At 42.5% G+C, this 13,907-nt stretch overlaps 2 protein-coding genes across 2 annotated transcripts; one reads left to right on the top strand and one right to left on the bottom strand.

The window, feature by feature from the left end:
* Positions 1–673: 673 nt before the first annotated feature.
* On the bottom strand, positions 674–7,201 carry fbxo7 (F-box protein 7). Its single transcript, XM_085376295.1, has 10 exons — positions 7,094–7,201; positions 5,939–6,064; positions 5,612–5,855; positions 3,890–4,141; positions 3,662–3,806; positions 3,485–3,568; positions 3,310–3,405; positions 1,823–1,999; positions 1,211–1,251; positions 674–982 (listed from the first exon to the last, which is right to left on the bottom strand). The coding sequence occupies exons 2-10, from the start codon at positions 6,058–6,060 to the stop codon at positions 674–676; spliced, it is 1,470 nt and encodes a 489-aa protein (XP_085232421.1). The 5' UTR covers positions 6,061–6,064; positions 7,094–7,201.
* Positions 7,202–8,820: 1,619 nt separating this feature from the next.
* Positions 8,821–12,723, top strand: rtcb (RNA 2',3'-cyclic phosphate and 5'-OH ligase). The gene is made up of 12 exons (XM_085375912.1): positions 8,821–9,005; positions 9,435–9,513; positions 9,595–9,662; positions 9,739–9,838; positions 10,032–10,188; positions 10,257–10,413; positions 10,502–10,661; positions 10,754–10,929; positions 11,423–11,611; positions 11,687–11,797; positions 11,882–12,001; positions 12,092–12,723. The coding sequence occupies exons 1-12, from the start codon at positions 8,913–8,915 to the stop codon at positions 12,197–12,199; spliced, it is 1,518 nt and encodes a 505-aa protein (XP_085232038.1). The 5' UTR covers positions 8,821–8,912; the 3' UTR covers positions 12,200–12,723.
* Positions 12,724–13,907: the final 1,184 nt, after the last annotated feature.

Below are 13,907 nucleotides of genomic sequence, written 5' to 3' on the forward strand. Positions count from 1 at the left end.
TGCTGGCATTTCTCCTGCGGTGTTGCCATCAGTGTGTGAAGAGTGGGAGAAGAGGGTTGCATTGACAATCCAACACAATGGGCAGCACAGTGAACACATTTTGTAAGTGGTCAGAAACTTGTAAATAACTCATGAAAGAATAAAGTTACGTTGAAACCAAGCACACCATTGTTTTTCTTGTGACATTACCAATAAGTTTGATGTGTCACATGACCCTCTTCCTATTGAAAAAACAAAAGTTGTATCCAAGATGGCCGACTTCTAAATGGCCACCATGGTCACCACCCATCTTGAGGAGTTTGCCCCCTCACATATACTAATGTGCCACAAACAGGACTTTAATATCACCAACCATTCCCATGTTATTACGGTGTATCCATATAAATGGCCCACCCTGTAGATTGCATTTTTTAATTGACATTTTTCAAACTTCTTCTGTTTGATGTTTAACCCATAAATAAATGGCTGTCACATAAAATTATAACTTTAAATTAAAATGTTTACTTTTTTGTCTTTGTGGAATAAAAGGATTTAAAGATTTTGTTCAGTTGTGAGGTTATAAATGATTCCCAGACAGAATGTTTTAAATTCTGATTTTATTGTGAAAATGAATTTTTGTCAACCCGGAGTCAAACAGGAAGTTGTCATTGATATGTGATCAGTGACGGAGTGATCAGATGAATCCTCGTCGGATGTCTGAAGGTCGCCCTCCTGTTGGTCGGATTCTGTGGAAGTCGTGGCGAGGTCGTCTGTGCGGGTCTGCGAGCGGGCCTATGGGGTCGTAGCGGGGGCGGGGGAGTAGGCCATGGGGCAGGTTTGGTCGCTGATCGTATTCTCCACCGATGATGCCCGGCACCGGGGGGAAGTGAGGGTAGGGGATGGGGTGGAAGATGTCTCCTGGATGGAAAGGCAGGAGGGGGCGGGGGCGGGTCGGGGCAGCGTTTCGAAGTTCAGAGCGAAACTTGTACGACTTTTTGTAGAGCTGGAAAACAAATAAAAACAAATTAAATTATTTACACAAAAAATCCCCCAAAAAAAAAATCAACAACAAATCACATTAAAGCTTAAATTCTGCGAGCTATCATCAATCTGCCCCACATTAGTCTAATTTATTATTACCTTAAAATATTCATATTAAAAACGACACATTAGGAGGTTTTAAGAGTTTACAGTTCTTTAGTTATTTACTTTGATGAAGTGTGTTTCTCACCTCTTTCCAGTCTGTGTCTCTGGATCTGCCTGAGCCTGAATCTGAAAAACGGCAAACACAATCAGTCACTTTAATTATAATGATTTTGTTGAAAAACTGGACAATCACAATGAATCAATCAATAAATTTAATTGACTCATTTCACAACTTCAAATCTGTGTAAATTTAGAAAATATTTTGATACTTTTTAGTTTATTTATTTCTAAAAACTATCTTAAACACGGTGGACATTCAGGTGTTTCCCCCACAATTTCTGCTTATTTGTGGAGAAAATAATGACTGATTTGTTTTTACATTTTTTAAATGTTATTTTCTTTTTTAATGCTGTCATTTAAATTATCTTATTCAGATTCTAATATTTAATGTAGAGTAAGCTGTTTAAAACTTCACTGAAAATTATTTAATTAATAAGTAAATTAAGACATTATAACAGGTTTTAATAAGTTAAGGGTGTTCTAAGGGTGAAAAATAGAAAAAAAATCAAGAACATCTAAAAAGCACATGAAAAAGAACATTTAAACAGTGTCAGTGGAACATTTGACCCATAGTTAGAGAAATTTGCAGAAATAATTTTAAAAATAAATGAAATAGTTTTAGGGACTCTTTTTCCACCTGCGAAGTCGCGGCGGTACAGGTGTCTCCACAGCGACGAGTCTGCTGTGGCGACGTTGAAGTGCCGGCTTACCGCCGACAGTCTGACCACAGAGCGAACGTCGAGCAGGCGGAGGACTCGGAGGAGCAGCTCCGGAGGAAGAGCAGGCAGACCGAACGCCACGGGGAGAGCCATCGCTGAAACACATCACAGACTGTCAGTACCAGACATTAGCATGTTAGCACGTTAGCATCTGCTTACAGAGAAACATCATCAATGAAAACGCGACTCAAGCTCATATGAGTCAAACAAGCTGTTCCTCTAAAGCAGCTTCCCAAATGTTTCGGGACAGATTTTACTAGAATTCTTCGGGATATTAACATGAAATAGTTTATTACAAAACAAATGAGTTTGTGTGAAAAGAAAAACTAGAAAAGGAAACTCTGTATGAACTCAAGTCTGAAAGTAAAAAACGAATTTAAGATGGCAAAATAATCTGTAATCCTTTTTTTTTTTTTTTTTTTTTTTTAACTCATGGCTTCAAAGGTTGGGATGAAACCTTTCATGGACACTCATATAAGTTCTTTATCCAACACTTTTTTACTACAAATAAAAGTTATTTGTTCTTTGGTATTTAAATAAGATGATGTAGTTGATAAAATGGGATTTCGATCAAAATATGTTTTGATCATAAGAAACGTAAAATTGAGTGTCATCTACATGTAACTTTTAAAGCTGCTAATCTTCTCAGTTCGAAGCACATAGAAGTCAAACACCAGAGGACCTAAACTGGAACCCTGGGGAACACCGTAGGTCACAGGTGTCGAACTCCAGGCCTCGAGGGCAGATGTCCTGCAGGTTTTAGATGTGTCCTTGATCCAACACAGCTGATGTAAATCACTAAATGACCTCCTCAACATGTCTTGAAGTTCTCCAGAGGCCTGGTAATGAACTAATCATTTGTTTCAGGTGTGTTGACCCTGGGTGAGATCTAAAACCTGCAGGACACCGGCCCCCGAGGTCTGGAGTTTGACACCCCTGCCCTAGGTGATAAAATACAGAATAAATTTGACTTTTAGAGGCACTTACTGCTAATTTATGGTGAAGTTATTTAATAATGTAATCCCCTTACATAATGCAAGTGAACAGTTTAAGAGACGCTTTAATTACATGTCAAAATGTCTTAAAATTTATAATAAAGCTGCAAATTCAAGGAGTAATCTTTTAATTTTGTATAACTTTAAATAACTTTCATTAAGATTTTGATTGGTTAATATAATTCTCTTTGCCCTGTATGTTTTTTATGAGTGGGATTTTGAGTTTTACATTTTAATTTTAATGAAATTGAACATCGATTTAAATAAAATCTTTCTTAAACTCACTAAAAGCTGTAACATGGCTAATGTTCACAGCAATTTAACTTCTCTGAGGTTTTCTCTGATTAAAGCTGATGAACTGGATGATGTCAGCACCAACATGTTGTGACTCATCTGAGAGGGGGCGTTACCTTCTCTGGCGGTGGCGATCAGTGGGTACGCCAGCTGGTCTTTGAAGAGTCGGGACAGTTTGCTGAGGTCTTTAAATGCTGCTGCAGCACTTCCTCCTGAACAACATCAGACACAGAAAATTAATCAAAGACGCTCCTGTGCTGGTGGCGTTATGCCAACCAATCACAGCTTTACCTGGCCACTCATTGGTCACGTAGCTGGATGCATTCAGACATAGTTTGCGGACAGTGTCGACCGTTTCTGTAACCTTCAGAGTCGCTGCATGAAGAAGAAAAAGGTCAGAAACACAGTGGGAGTTGAACACTAAAAGGTCAAAGAAAAATAAATTCAGCCCATTTAAAGAGGACTCACTGTTCATGACGAGCATTGGGCCCATGCACACAGCCACCACCGAGGCCAGGCTGCTCTCACACAGAGGATGAGTGTACTGCAGCTTGTAGACTCCACCTGCACACCTCCATCCAGCAGGCATCTCACCGGGCTTCAGCTCGGTGCCCTGTGGAGGCGCACACACTTACTCAAAGCGTCTGCCTTCACCTGTTTACTCAGCAGGATATTAACCTGTCCCCCTCGCCTCACCTGAGCAATGAACCCAGTCTCGAGCATCAGGAGATGTCCGGCCACCATGATGGCATCATTGGGACTTGTTGGCTGGGCCGTGTGGTACAGGAGCTCCAGAGAGAGTGGTGCCTGACCCTCCTCGGCCTCACTGCACAGCATTGGCTCCCAGATGGAGGCTGAAGATTCAGAGTCCAGCATCTCACAGGACGGCTGGGACTCTGAAAGGACTGCAGGACCGGCAGCCCCACTGACACTGCTGCTGCTGCTCGGCTGTTTACCAACAACAAAACTGTGAGCTTGGGCACGTCTACGCCCCATCGTCAGGTCTGATGAGTGACGCGGCACAGGCTAAAATAATCTGCTGTTGTTTCTTTGTTATAATAACTTAAAATATAAAACAGACATGAACAACATCAAAAACAACAACCTGCCATAAACAGGTCAAGGCTGATCTCCTTTAATGTTACAGCTGACCACAAACATCAAAACACAGTCAGATCCATAAGTATGTGAACAATGATGCCTCTGCTGACCAGCCTTTGAAAATGCAGGACTGTAATTGGCTGAAATTCCTGAACAGTCAACGCAACACTTTGTTGTCTTCTCGAGTTAAAGCTCAAAGTCTTATTGTTTGATATGAAATATTCTGTGATGACCCACGAGGCTAAACTACCAAGGCTCTGTCAGTTTTCAAATACTTGTGGTGACAACTGTAAAAGACAAACAGCAAGGGGCCTGGATGGGAACCTTGTGGAACACCGTACGATTATAAATCAGTGTTTGTCTTCATTTTCAGAATGATAGGGAATTTTAAAATACCATCAAACCATTACACAGATTTAACGCCCACTATGCTCTTCCAGTGAGTTTGTTTTTATTTTTTGGCACCAGTAACACTGGAGACCATCTCCTGCAATGGGTAAAGCTCATCCTTTTAAACCTTTGCAGAACTTTGTTTTTCTCTCCAGCTGTTCATGAGACGCACATCTGTAAGGATTTAAAAGCGCCCCAAGCACCAAATATATAAATGCTTCTCAGGCTGACTGAGACTTCGCTATTTAAAAATGTGTCTGGTGATGTGAAGCTGAGGATGTGTCTGAAAATGCTCCGTTAGACTCCTGCAGCTTTCCAGATGTGAAGATTTCTACTGCTGCGAGAGAGCCGGTGCTTCCACGATGAAGGCTGGCACGCCCATGACTTTTAACTGTTCTTTAATCCAAAGTTCCCTGAAAGCTTGTAAGTATCAGGTGAGAAAGCTTTTGAACCTGTGAATTCGTCCAGCTCCAAACAAAACATCTCAGGTTTCAGAGGCACAGCTGGTTCACCTAAACACTTTCAGTCTGATGCTGCTGATGCAAACTGAGATGAGTCAGAGTGTCATCAGTGTTGGATGATGTGAAATTAAGTGTGTCCTCGTGTGGATCCACAGAAGAGAAGCTGTGAGGGGGGTGTGGCCCTTTAAACCAGCTTTAACCCTTGCTGTGTGCTCTGTGGTGTGTCTGTATTTGCGAATTATTTTATGTTATAATTCAGCTCATAAAAACACGAGAAAGTAAAACAGAAACTGTGCACTGAAGCCAGAAGTATGTGGATGCTTTCTGGGCCTGTTTCTGATCTCTGGCCGAGGCAGTCTACAGTCTGTGTAGACTGACCTCCCACACATGGACTGGAAACAGGCTCGATATGTCTCACACACCTATCCAGCCCACCTGAACAACCTGCTGGAGGTGAACATCATACCTGAGTGGAGGCCATGATGGGGGTCTGCTGGCTTTGCCTCTGGTTTGCAGAGCTCTTGGCTGCCGTGTAGGTGGAGCTTGTAGACGAGGCTGAGCTGGTTGAACCGGCGGCAGCTGTGGCTTCAGACTGAGGCAGATGGACACAGATCAAATCTCCGGACACGATGCCGCAGGATGCCAAAGTCTGAGCAGTGTCCGTGAGCAGCTTGGAGCCGTTCAGAGACAAACCAAACTCTGTGTCTGAACTGAAGCGCAAGTAGGGAGTCAAATAACTGAAACTTTATAAACCACAACTCAGATTACAGAGTTAGACATGTGCAGCACCGACCTGAGTCCATGTGAGGACAACAGCATCTCCTGGATGTGATCTCTGAGCTCTTTCAAACTGGGATCTTCTCCAAGTAACTCCACCCGGCTGGTCTGCCTGTTGATTCGAACTCGCAGCTTCATGATGCTGCTCACACACAGACACAGGAAGAGGACTCACACTAAGTAATGCACAGACTGCAGAGGGCCATGATGCTCTTAACAGAACTGTATTCACATGTTTGGATTTTATATCACGCAGTCTGATTTTTCATATAATTTTATTTCCATGTTGTATTTAATATTTTATTTATATGCAACTTTGTTTTATTCCTTTATTATTATTATTATTATTATTATTCAAAGGAGCTTGCAAAGAAAAGAGTCTGGACTTCTTTAAGTTACTTGAAGAGGTTTCACCTCTCATCCGAGAAGCTTCTTCAGTTCTGAGAACCTTCACAGACATTATTATTATTATTATATTTTTTCTTTATTTTAATCATCTTTCTATTAATGTTTAATTGTTTCATTTCTAATTTTTACTAATAATTATTATTTTTGTATGTAATTGTATTCATTTCTTTAGTATGTATTAATCTATTTCATTTTTTGTTATCAGGTTCTTATTTTTCGTTTCTTATTGTATTTGTGTTTCTCATAAAAATATGTTGTCAAATTTCACTAAAAACAGATAAAAAGTGAATGGAGTCTGGTGAAAAGATTCCAGCTGCTAAATCAGATCATCAGTGAACAGTGACGTAATATCTAATGAACTTTAACTAACATTAATTTAATCTGTGCACATATTAAAAAAGTATCACGTGATTTTTACTGTGCACAAAGTGACTCTGATTCAAATCCAAACCTCACAGTAAACTTTAGCTCATTAAGTACGAAACCTCATTACAAATCTGCCAAATTTAACTTTTGATGAGTCACTAATGACGTTTTGAAATTTCTTAGCAGCTTTAGCTCCGCTTTACCGCTAAAACGTCACATTTAGAGGATTTTCGTTCATTTTGCGCTGATTTCAGAGCGTCGTTGGTTCTCTGTGAGGTAGAAAAATATGTAAAGAGCTGCGTGAAAACAAACGTTTCGTTTTCGTTTCCGCAGTCTTATCGTTAGCTAACGTTTCACTGACGCTGCTGCTGCTTAGCGCGGGTTAGTGTTAACTAACCGGGTTAAGGAGCGTTTGTAGTCCTGAAAGCTGGAAGTCAAACAGAAGAACACTCACACCGTGAACTACCGGGAAGACATCCACGACTCTTCATGTGCTTCTTTGTAAACACACAAACCTGCAGCGCCCCAAAACACGCACACACCGCTTCCGGGATGGATTTTCATAATACAACACGTCGAGGGCACTCAAATCAAAAGTTTATAAACCAAAGTTTTTTTAAAAAAAAATCGTAATAATTCTGTTAGAATAAATGTATTATGCCGTAAAAAGGCCCAACTTTTCAAAATAACAACTTTTATTAAATTAGATGCATGTATTTATATTTTTTATTTATATGTACGCATGCATTATGTTGCTTTGTGTAGATTCTGCTTTTGTTTTGAAGGCTTGTCACTAAACTTCCTGAATCATTATCCAAAATAAACTTTCGTAAAACTACAAATACGGCAACCGGGCTGCATAAAATCCTGAGTATTCTCCAGAACATTTCGATTGGTATGAATAAATCTGCAGGGGAGATAAAATTAATCATCTTTATATACTGTTTAAATAACGGCATTTTATGTTCCCCAAAAGGTTGATTCTGTTCATCTGGACGTAGCTTTGTCAGTGGAAGAAACGTTTCATCACTCATTCAAGTGACTTCTTCAGTCTCAGCTGACTGTGGGTTTCCCCAGCATTATAAACAGTACATTTGCACGATAACTGAAACTAGCCCACTGAATGAACGGTGGGCTGTGAGGTCAGTTCCTTGATCATTAATATGCAAATTCTCATTATCATTGATCCATAACCACTGATCGAAGCCCGTTGATCAAAGCCCGTTGATCAATGGTACTCATTGACCACGAGTACCATTCACAGAGAGTTGGGAAATGTCTGCAATCACAGCATTGTAAGATAGTGAAAGATGTACCCTTACTGTATTTTCTGCTGAAAGTAGAAGAAAAACAAGATGATGGTTTAAGTTGAAAATTTCCGCTTCTTATTTCTGTCTATTATATCTTGAGATCATTTAATGAATTCACAGATCAGTGCTGCTCTCTCTTTCTTTGCTAATATAAGTCAGTGGATCTCACTCAGCAGTGTCTGTCTCTGTCATTTATCTCCATAGTAACCATCTCAGTATTTATTATATAATATTTATTTAATGACGCTTTGAATCTCCAAAAATTCAGTGATTAAAAAGCCAAGAAGCTGGATGTAATTCAGCCAAAGACTCTATGTGGAGCACTTTTATTCCACAACAGTATTGCCATGACAAGAAAAAGAAATCAGAAAAGAAAAAACAAATTAGTGACTGATGGAAAGAGCAGACTGAACACACAGTTCAGGAGGACAGGGCCGTGTCTTATTTGCAGCGTGGGCCACCAGAATACCCAGAAATCATAAATACATCATCGATGAACGACAGCAAAGGTTGTCGGAAATGACTGAAAGGGAAGGGTTTAGTTTATGATTCACAATACAGCAAGGACACGTGTGAGTGTGGGAGCACTGTCACGGGCAGGAACTCCTCACAGAGGGCAGGAAGTGTTTCCATCACAGAAATTGAACCCGCAGAGCAGGAGGAGCAGAGAGATCCTGGAGCACGTCCACACACTGCTGTTCTACTGAGGATAATACCGCATAGAGAATAACCGTGGAACACTGAACAGTAGGTGGCAGTAATGCGCGTGCAGCCTGTTGAGCGTAGAAGAAAAAGAAGCCGAAGAAGACTCTTTTCTTCGGCTTCTTTTTCTAATCTTACATTAGACAGCCAGTGAAACGCGGCGTTAAAGAGTGAGATTTGCCGTTTTTGGTCGTTTGTGGAGTCATGAGTCGCAGTTACAATGATGAGCTGCAGTTTCTGGATAAAATCTCCTCCACCTCCTGGAGAATCAAAAAGGGCTTCGTCCCCAACATGCAGGTACGAGCTAACAGATAACAGCTCACAGCTAGCTGGTAACGTGGCTGGGCTGACAGCTGCAGGTGACTTGATTAAACACAGGTGTCCACGGCATGAGAGGAGAACATCAGAGACAGTAGAACACAGGAGCTGACGGAACCCCCGAGAAATGCCGAATAAGCACGAGGCTAAAAATGATTCTGAACAGCAGCACAAACTTAAAAACGCTTAAAATGATTTACGAAAGTTTTAAGTGTATCTGTTCTGCTCCACCCGCGGGTGGACGCTGGGAGGAGGTGACTCTGCTCCATTTTAGTTTATTTTCAGTTGGTTTCATTGTCTCACAGAAGAAAGATTCAGAATAATCATTAAAGCGAAGCAGGGACGCTCCTTAAAAGCTTTTATTTCCTCTGCTGTCACCTCTTGACTCCTCCTCCTTTTCCTCTTTAGGTGGAAGGAGTTTTCTACGTGAACGAGTCTCTGGAGAAGCTTATGTTCGAGGAGCTTCGTAATGCCTGCCGAGGAGGAGGTTGGTGACCTTTGAACCCCTCTGAGAGCCCCCTCTACCTGACCTCCACCCTCCTCATTTCTCTCTGTTCCTCCTCCTCAGGTGTGGGCGGGTTCCTTCCAGCCATGAAACAGATTGGGAATGTGGCGGCGCTGCCGGGGATTGTGAACGTGAGTGTTGCCGTTCTGTATGTGTCCACAGTAAATGTTTTGCTTCGTACTCAGGGTGTCTCTGATTGGTCGGCAGAAATCCATCGGCCTGCCAGATGTCCACTCTGGATACGGATTTGCTATCGGGAACATGGCAGCCTTTGACATGGACAACCCCAATTCCGTGGTGTCTCCAGGTAGGAAGTACTATGATAAAACATAAGCAGGGTCCTCTAAAACCTGATGAAAAATGAATGGAGTTTGGTGGGAAGCTATGTGCAGGAAGTAAAAAAATCTTCCAACCTGTGGATTTCCCTGCTGTAGTCACCCGTCATGAAACTTACTCTGTGACCCACCCTGTTAAAACAGTACTTCCCATGTGCCCTCCAGGTGGCGTGGGCTTCGACATAAACTGCGGTGTCCGCCTGCTGAGGACAAACCTGGACGAGGGCGATGTCCAGCCGGTGAAGGAGCAGCTCGCTCAGTCACTGTTCGACCACATCCCTGTGGGAGTCGGCTCCAAAGGCGTCATCCCGATGGGCGCCAAGTAAGTAGAACAGAACAGACCTGCCTCTCCTCACCTGTGTGTCACCTGACTAATGCATGTGTCACCAGGGACCTGGAGGAGGCGCTGGAAATGGGCATGGACTGGTCTCTAAGGGAGGGCTACGCCTGGGCCGAGGATAAGGAGCACTGCGAAGAGTACGGGCGCATGCTGCAGGCCGACCCCAACAAGGTGTCCTCCAAGGCCAAGAAGAGAGGCCTGCCGCAGGTAGCCCTGCAGCTCACACCTGTGTTCACACCTGCAACCCTCTGCTGGTGTCTAAAGCTGTGTGTGTGTGTGTGTGTGTGTGTTGCAGCTTGGCACTTTGGGAGCAGGAAACCACTATGCTGAGATCCAGGTGGTGGATGAGATCTACAACGACTACGCCGCCAAGAAGATGGGCATTGACCACAAAGGCCAGGTGTGTGTGATGATCCACAGCGGCAGCCGAGGCCTCGGGCATCAGGTCGCCACAGGTACGAGTGCCGCCGAAATGGATCGCCGAATATTGCAAACCTTCACTTCTGCCTTTTAAATTATCAACGAAAACACCTGGTGATATTTACAGATGCTCTGGTTGCCATGGAGAAGGCGATGAAGCGTGACAAAATCACGGTGAACGATCGACAGCTGGCCTGCGCTCAAATCAACTCTCCTGAGGGGCAGGATTACCTGAAAGGCATGGCAGCCGCAGGAAACTACGCCTGGGTCAACCGCTCCTCCATGACCTTCCTCACCAGACAGGTACGCTCACCTGAGCCGCTCTCGGGTCATAAACGCACCGCTGCACCCGCCCTAACAAGAGAAGTGACCTCACATGGTGCTTAAAGCGCAGCTCTTCTCATGAAGAAGTGAGTTCCATGATCAGGAGGATGAACCCACTCTGTTCCACTCCGAGTCGGGGATTCGACGAATGCACTTAAACGCACCACAAATAATATAAAAATACAACTGTAAAAATCATTAATGTGATAGAAAATTCAATTTCTGCTTCTGTTCATTTGTTTTTTATTTTCGTTACATTTTTTATTAATTTTTTTTAATCTTTTAACTTTTATTTAATTCATAATTTTTGTGTATTTCTTTTGTTTTCATTTCATTTATAGGATATTCTGTAATTTGAACTTCCGGCATCGGATTGCTGTGGAGTCTAATAATGTCCCGATTCTGCTATGATTGTTATGGGGAGAGGGTTTGGGTGAGCGGAGTCTGTAAAAGCAGTTTTCGTGTCTTTCAGGCCTTCTCCAAAGTGTTCGGTACGACGCCGGATGACCTTGACATGCACGTCATCTACGACGTCTCTCACAACATCGCCAAAGTGGAGGAGCACATTGTGGACGGGAAGCAGAGGACGCTGCTCGTTCACCGCAAAGGATCCACGCGAGCCTTCCCCCCTCACCACCCCCTCATCCCCGTCGACTACCAGGTAAGAGCGCGTCATGTTCGTCTGTTTACTCGCCATCATGATGTGAGTCTTGCCTGAACTCGCTGCCATTTCCAGCTCACAGGTCAGCCGGTGCTCATCGGTGGGACGATGGGGACCTGCAGCTACGTCCTGACGGGGACCGAGCAGGGCATGATGGAGACGTTTGGGACCACCTGCCATGGAGCGGTACGAGTCTGAGCGCCCTTCGCGCTGTCACATGGTCAACCTTGGTTCGTTTCATGTCTTTAAGCAACTTCCTGTCTGTTTCAGGGCCGAGCGCTCTCTCGAGCAAAGTCACGCAGGAACCTGGACTTCCAGGACGTCCTGGACAAACTGGCCGACAAGGGCATTGCCATCCGGGTGGCATCGCCCAAACTGGTGATGGAGGAGGTGAGGGGGAGGAGTCAGGGTGGGTTTTTATGCACTTTAAGCTGTTTTCTGTTTGCGTCTGACTTTTTTTTTTTTTTTTTTTTTGTTAAGGCTCCTGAATCATACAAAAACGTGACAGACGTGGTGAACACGTGTCACGAGGCTGGCATCAGCAAGAAGGCAATCAAACTGAGGCCGATCGCTGTCATCAAAGGATGAAGCTGAACCACAGAAATGACTCATGGGCGAAAGACGATAAACACGACTTTTCTGTTTGGAGAGAATTTACGTTAAAGAAGGATTTAAAAAAAAATAAAATAAAAAAAAAGACATTCTGTTTTTGTTTGGTTGCCAAGAAAACCAGATCGCACTGCAGTGGAGGTCAGAGGTCACCTCTCAGGACTGAAGTGGCCGCTGTAGTTTCCAGTTTCTGCTTCATGAGCTCTCTGAGACACGTCCTCAGAAATGAGCGGCTGCACTTCTTGCAGATCAAAAAACGAGCCGCTGCGGCTGAAATTTTTCTCCGCTCAGCATGAAGTGAGTCCCAGAAGAAAAGCTGGATCTGAATCCTTTGAGATAAATGCAGAAATCTGCTTTCATTTCAGTGTGCTCACACTACTGCAATAAAAATCGAATTCATGCCTTAAATGTGCGTAATAACGAAGACTGTCTGAGAAAACGTAAACATGTTTAATTTCTGTTTAGTTTCCAAAAAAGATCGACTTCAATAAAGAACCAAGTGTGCAGTGAACGGGTTCAGTCTTTGTTTTCCACTGCCGCTGAGAATACAAACACCTGTGAAGTGTTTGGTCCACAGTGAGAAAAAAAGATTTTATAAAATGAAAACAGATGTGCTGTGGATGAATGATGTTCTCCTGTTTTAGGATGTAAATGTCAGAGCTGTGAGTTTAGCTTCTTCTCAAGAAGCAAAATTGAAAGAATTCGTGAATTTCTCATATTTTATTCCATTACATCTCAGGATCCACCTCTGGGAACGTTTCCGGACACGTTAACCAAATAAAAGCAGTCACATGATCTCTGTAGAGGAGGTAAAGTCAAAGTCACTGTCCTAATCCCACATGTAGGCTCAGAGATTTAATCTCACATTACGACTAGAGATGGCACGATACCACTTTTTTATGTCCGATACCAATATCATAAATTTGGATATCTGCCGATACCGATATGAATCCGATATAGTGTTTTTTAATCAACAAAACTGTTTTTTAAATATCTTGCTGCATTTTGTATAAGTTCATACTCAAGTTTAAAACAACCACACTAAAGCTATTCTGTTATACCTGTATGCAAAAAAAAATATTTCATAGTTCAGCAATACTGATCAATCTAATAAACTTAAACCTACACCATCCTCCCTATTCTGGTATTTTAAAGAGTACTTAGCATAAATGTTAAGCAACCTAACTAATAGGGTTCCAACTCCCAGCAACAACAAAAATAAAAAAATAGGGAACCACCCCTCACGCTCCACCTCATGATGCTTAATCGACGTAATCAACCTTAATTTGATGCAGTGTGAAAAAAAAATGCACAGAAATCAATTATTTTTCAAGAAATATTAAATAGATTCAACATCTTTCTTCAACAAAATTGCAGACTTCACAGATGGTGCCTTCCCAAAGGAAAAAGTACTATAGCTTACTAGGGTATATTAGACTTAACAGTTACTATATGCAGTAATGGACTTCTATACATTTTACATCAGATTAAAACTTTGGGTGTAAGATTCAGATAAATATTAAATAATTAAAAGCGAGACATTTTAAATGAGAATAAGAAAGAAAAGTATGTCTTTGTGCCCCCTTTTCCCTGTTAATGCCCTATGGGCCCCCCTGGCTAAACTTTTCTAGATCCGCCCCTGCACAGTTACCAGCGTCAGCTAAAGATCCTCGAGTAGAAAGTAATA

The sequence above is a fragment of the Diplotaxodon limnothrissa genome, linkage group LG17, assembly GCF_057381915.1.
Source record: "Diplotaxodon limnothrissa isolate DT_005_m linkage group LG17, D_limnothrissa_male_GT1.1, whole genome shotgun sequence".
In the NCBI taxonomy this organism is placed as follows: domain Eukaryota; kingdom Metazoa; phylum Chordata; class Actinopteri; order Cichliformes; family Cichlidae; genus Diplotaxodon; species Diplotaxodon limnothrissa.

Bases quoted from the DNA above. Each gene is read 5' to 3' on its own strand.
- fbxo7 (XM_085376295.1), bottom strand. From the start codon at position 6,060: ATGAAGCTGCGAGTTCGAATCAACAGGCAGACCAGCCGGGTGGAGTTA. The intron at 2,000-3,309 runs GTAACGCCCCCT...GATGTGTTTCAG, and splicing joins GATCGCCACCGCCAGAGAAG to CGATGGCTCTCCCCGTGGCG. The intron at 1,252-1,822 runs GTGGAAAAAGAG...GCCGTTTTTCAG, and splicing joins GTACCGCCGCGACTTCGCAG to ATTCAGGCTCAGGCAGATCC.
- rtcb (XM_085375912.1), top strand. From the start codon at position 8,913: ATGAGTCGCAGTTACAATGATGAGCTGCAGTTTCTGGATAAAATCTCC. The intron at 10,189-10,256 runs GTAAGTAGAACA...ATGTGTCACCAG, and splicing joins GTCATCCCGATGGGCGCCAA to GGACCTGGAGGAGGCGCTGG. The intron at 10,662-10,753 runs GTACGAGTGCCG...TGATATTTACAG, and splicing joins CGGGCATCAGGTCGCCACAG to ATGCTCTGGTTGCCATGGAG.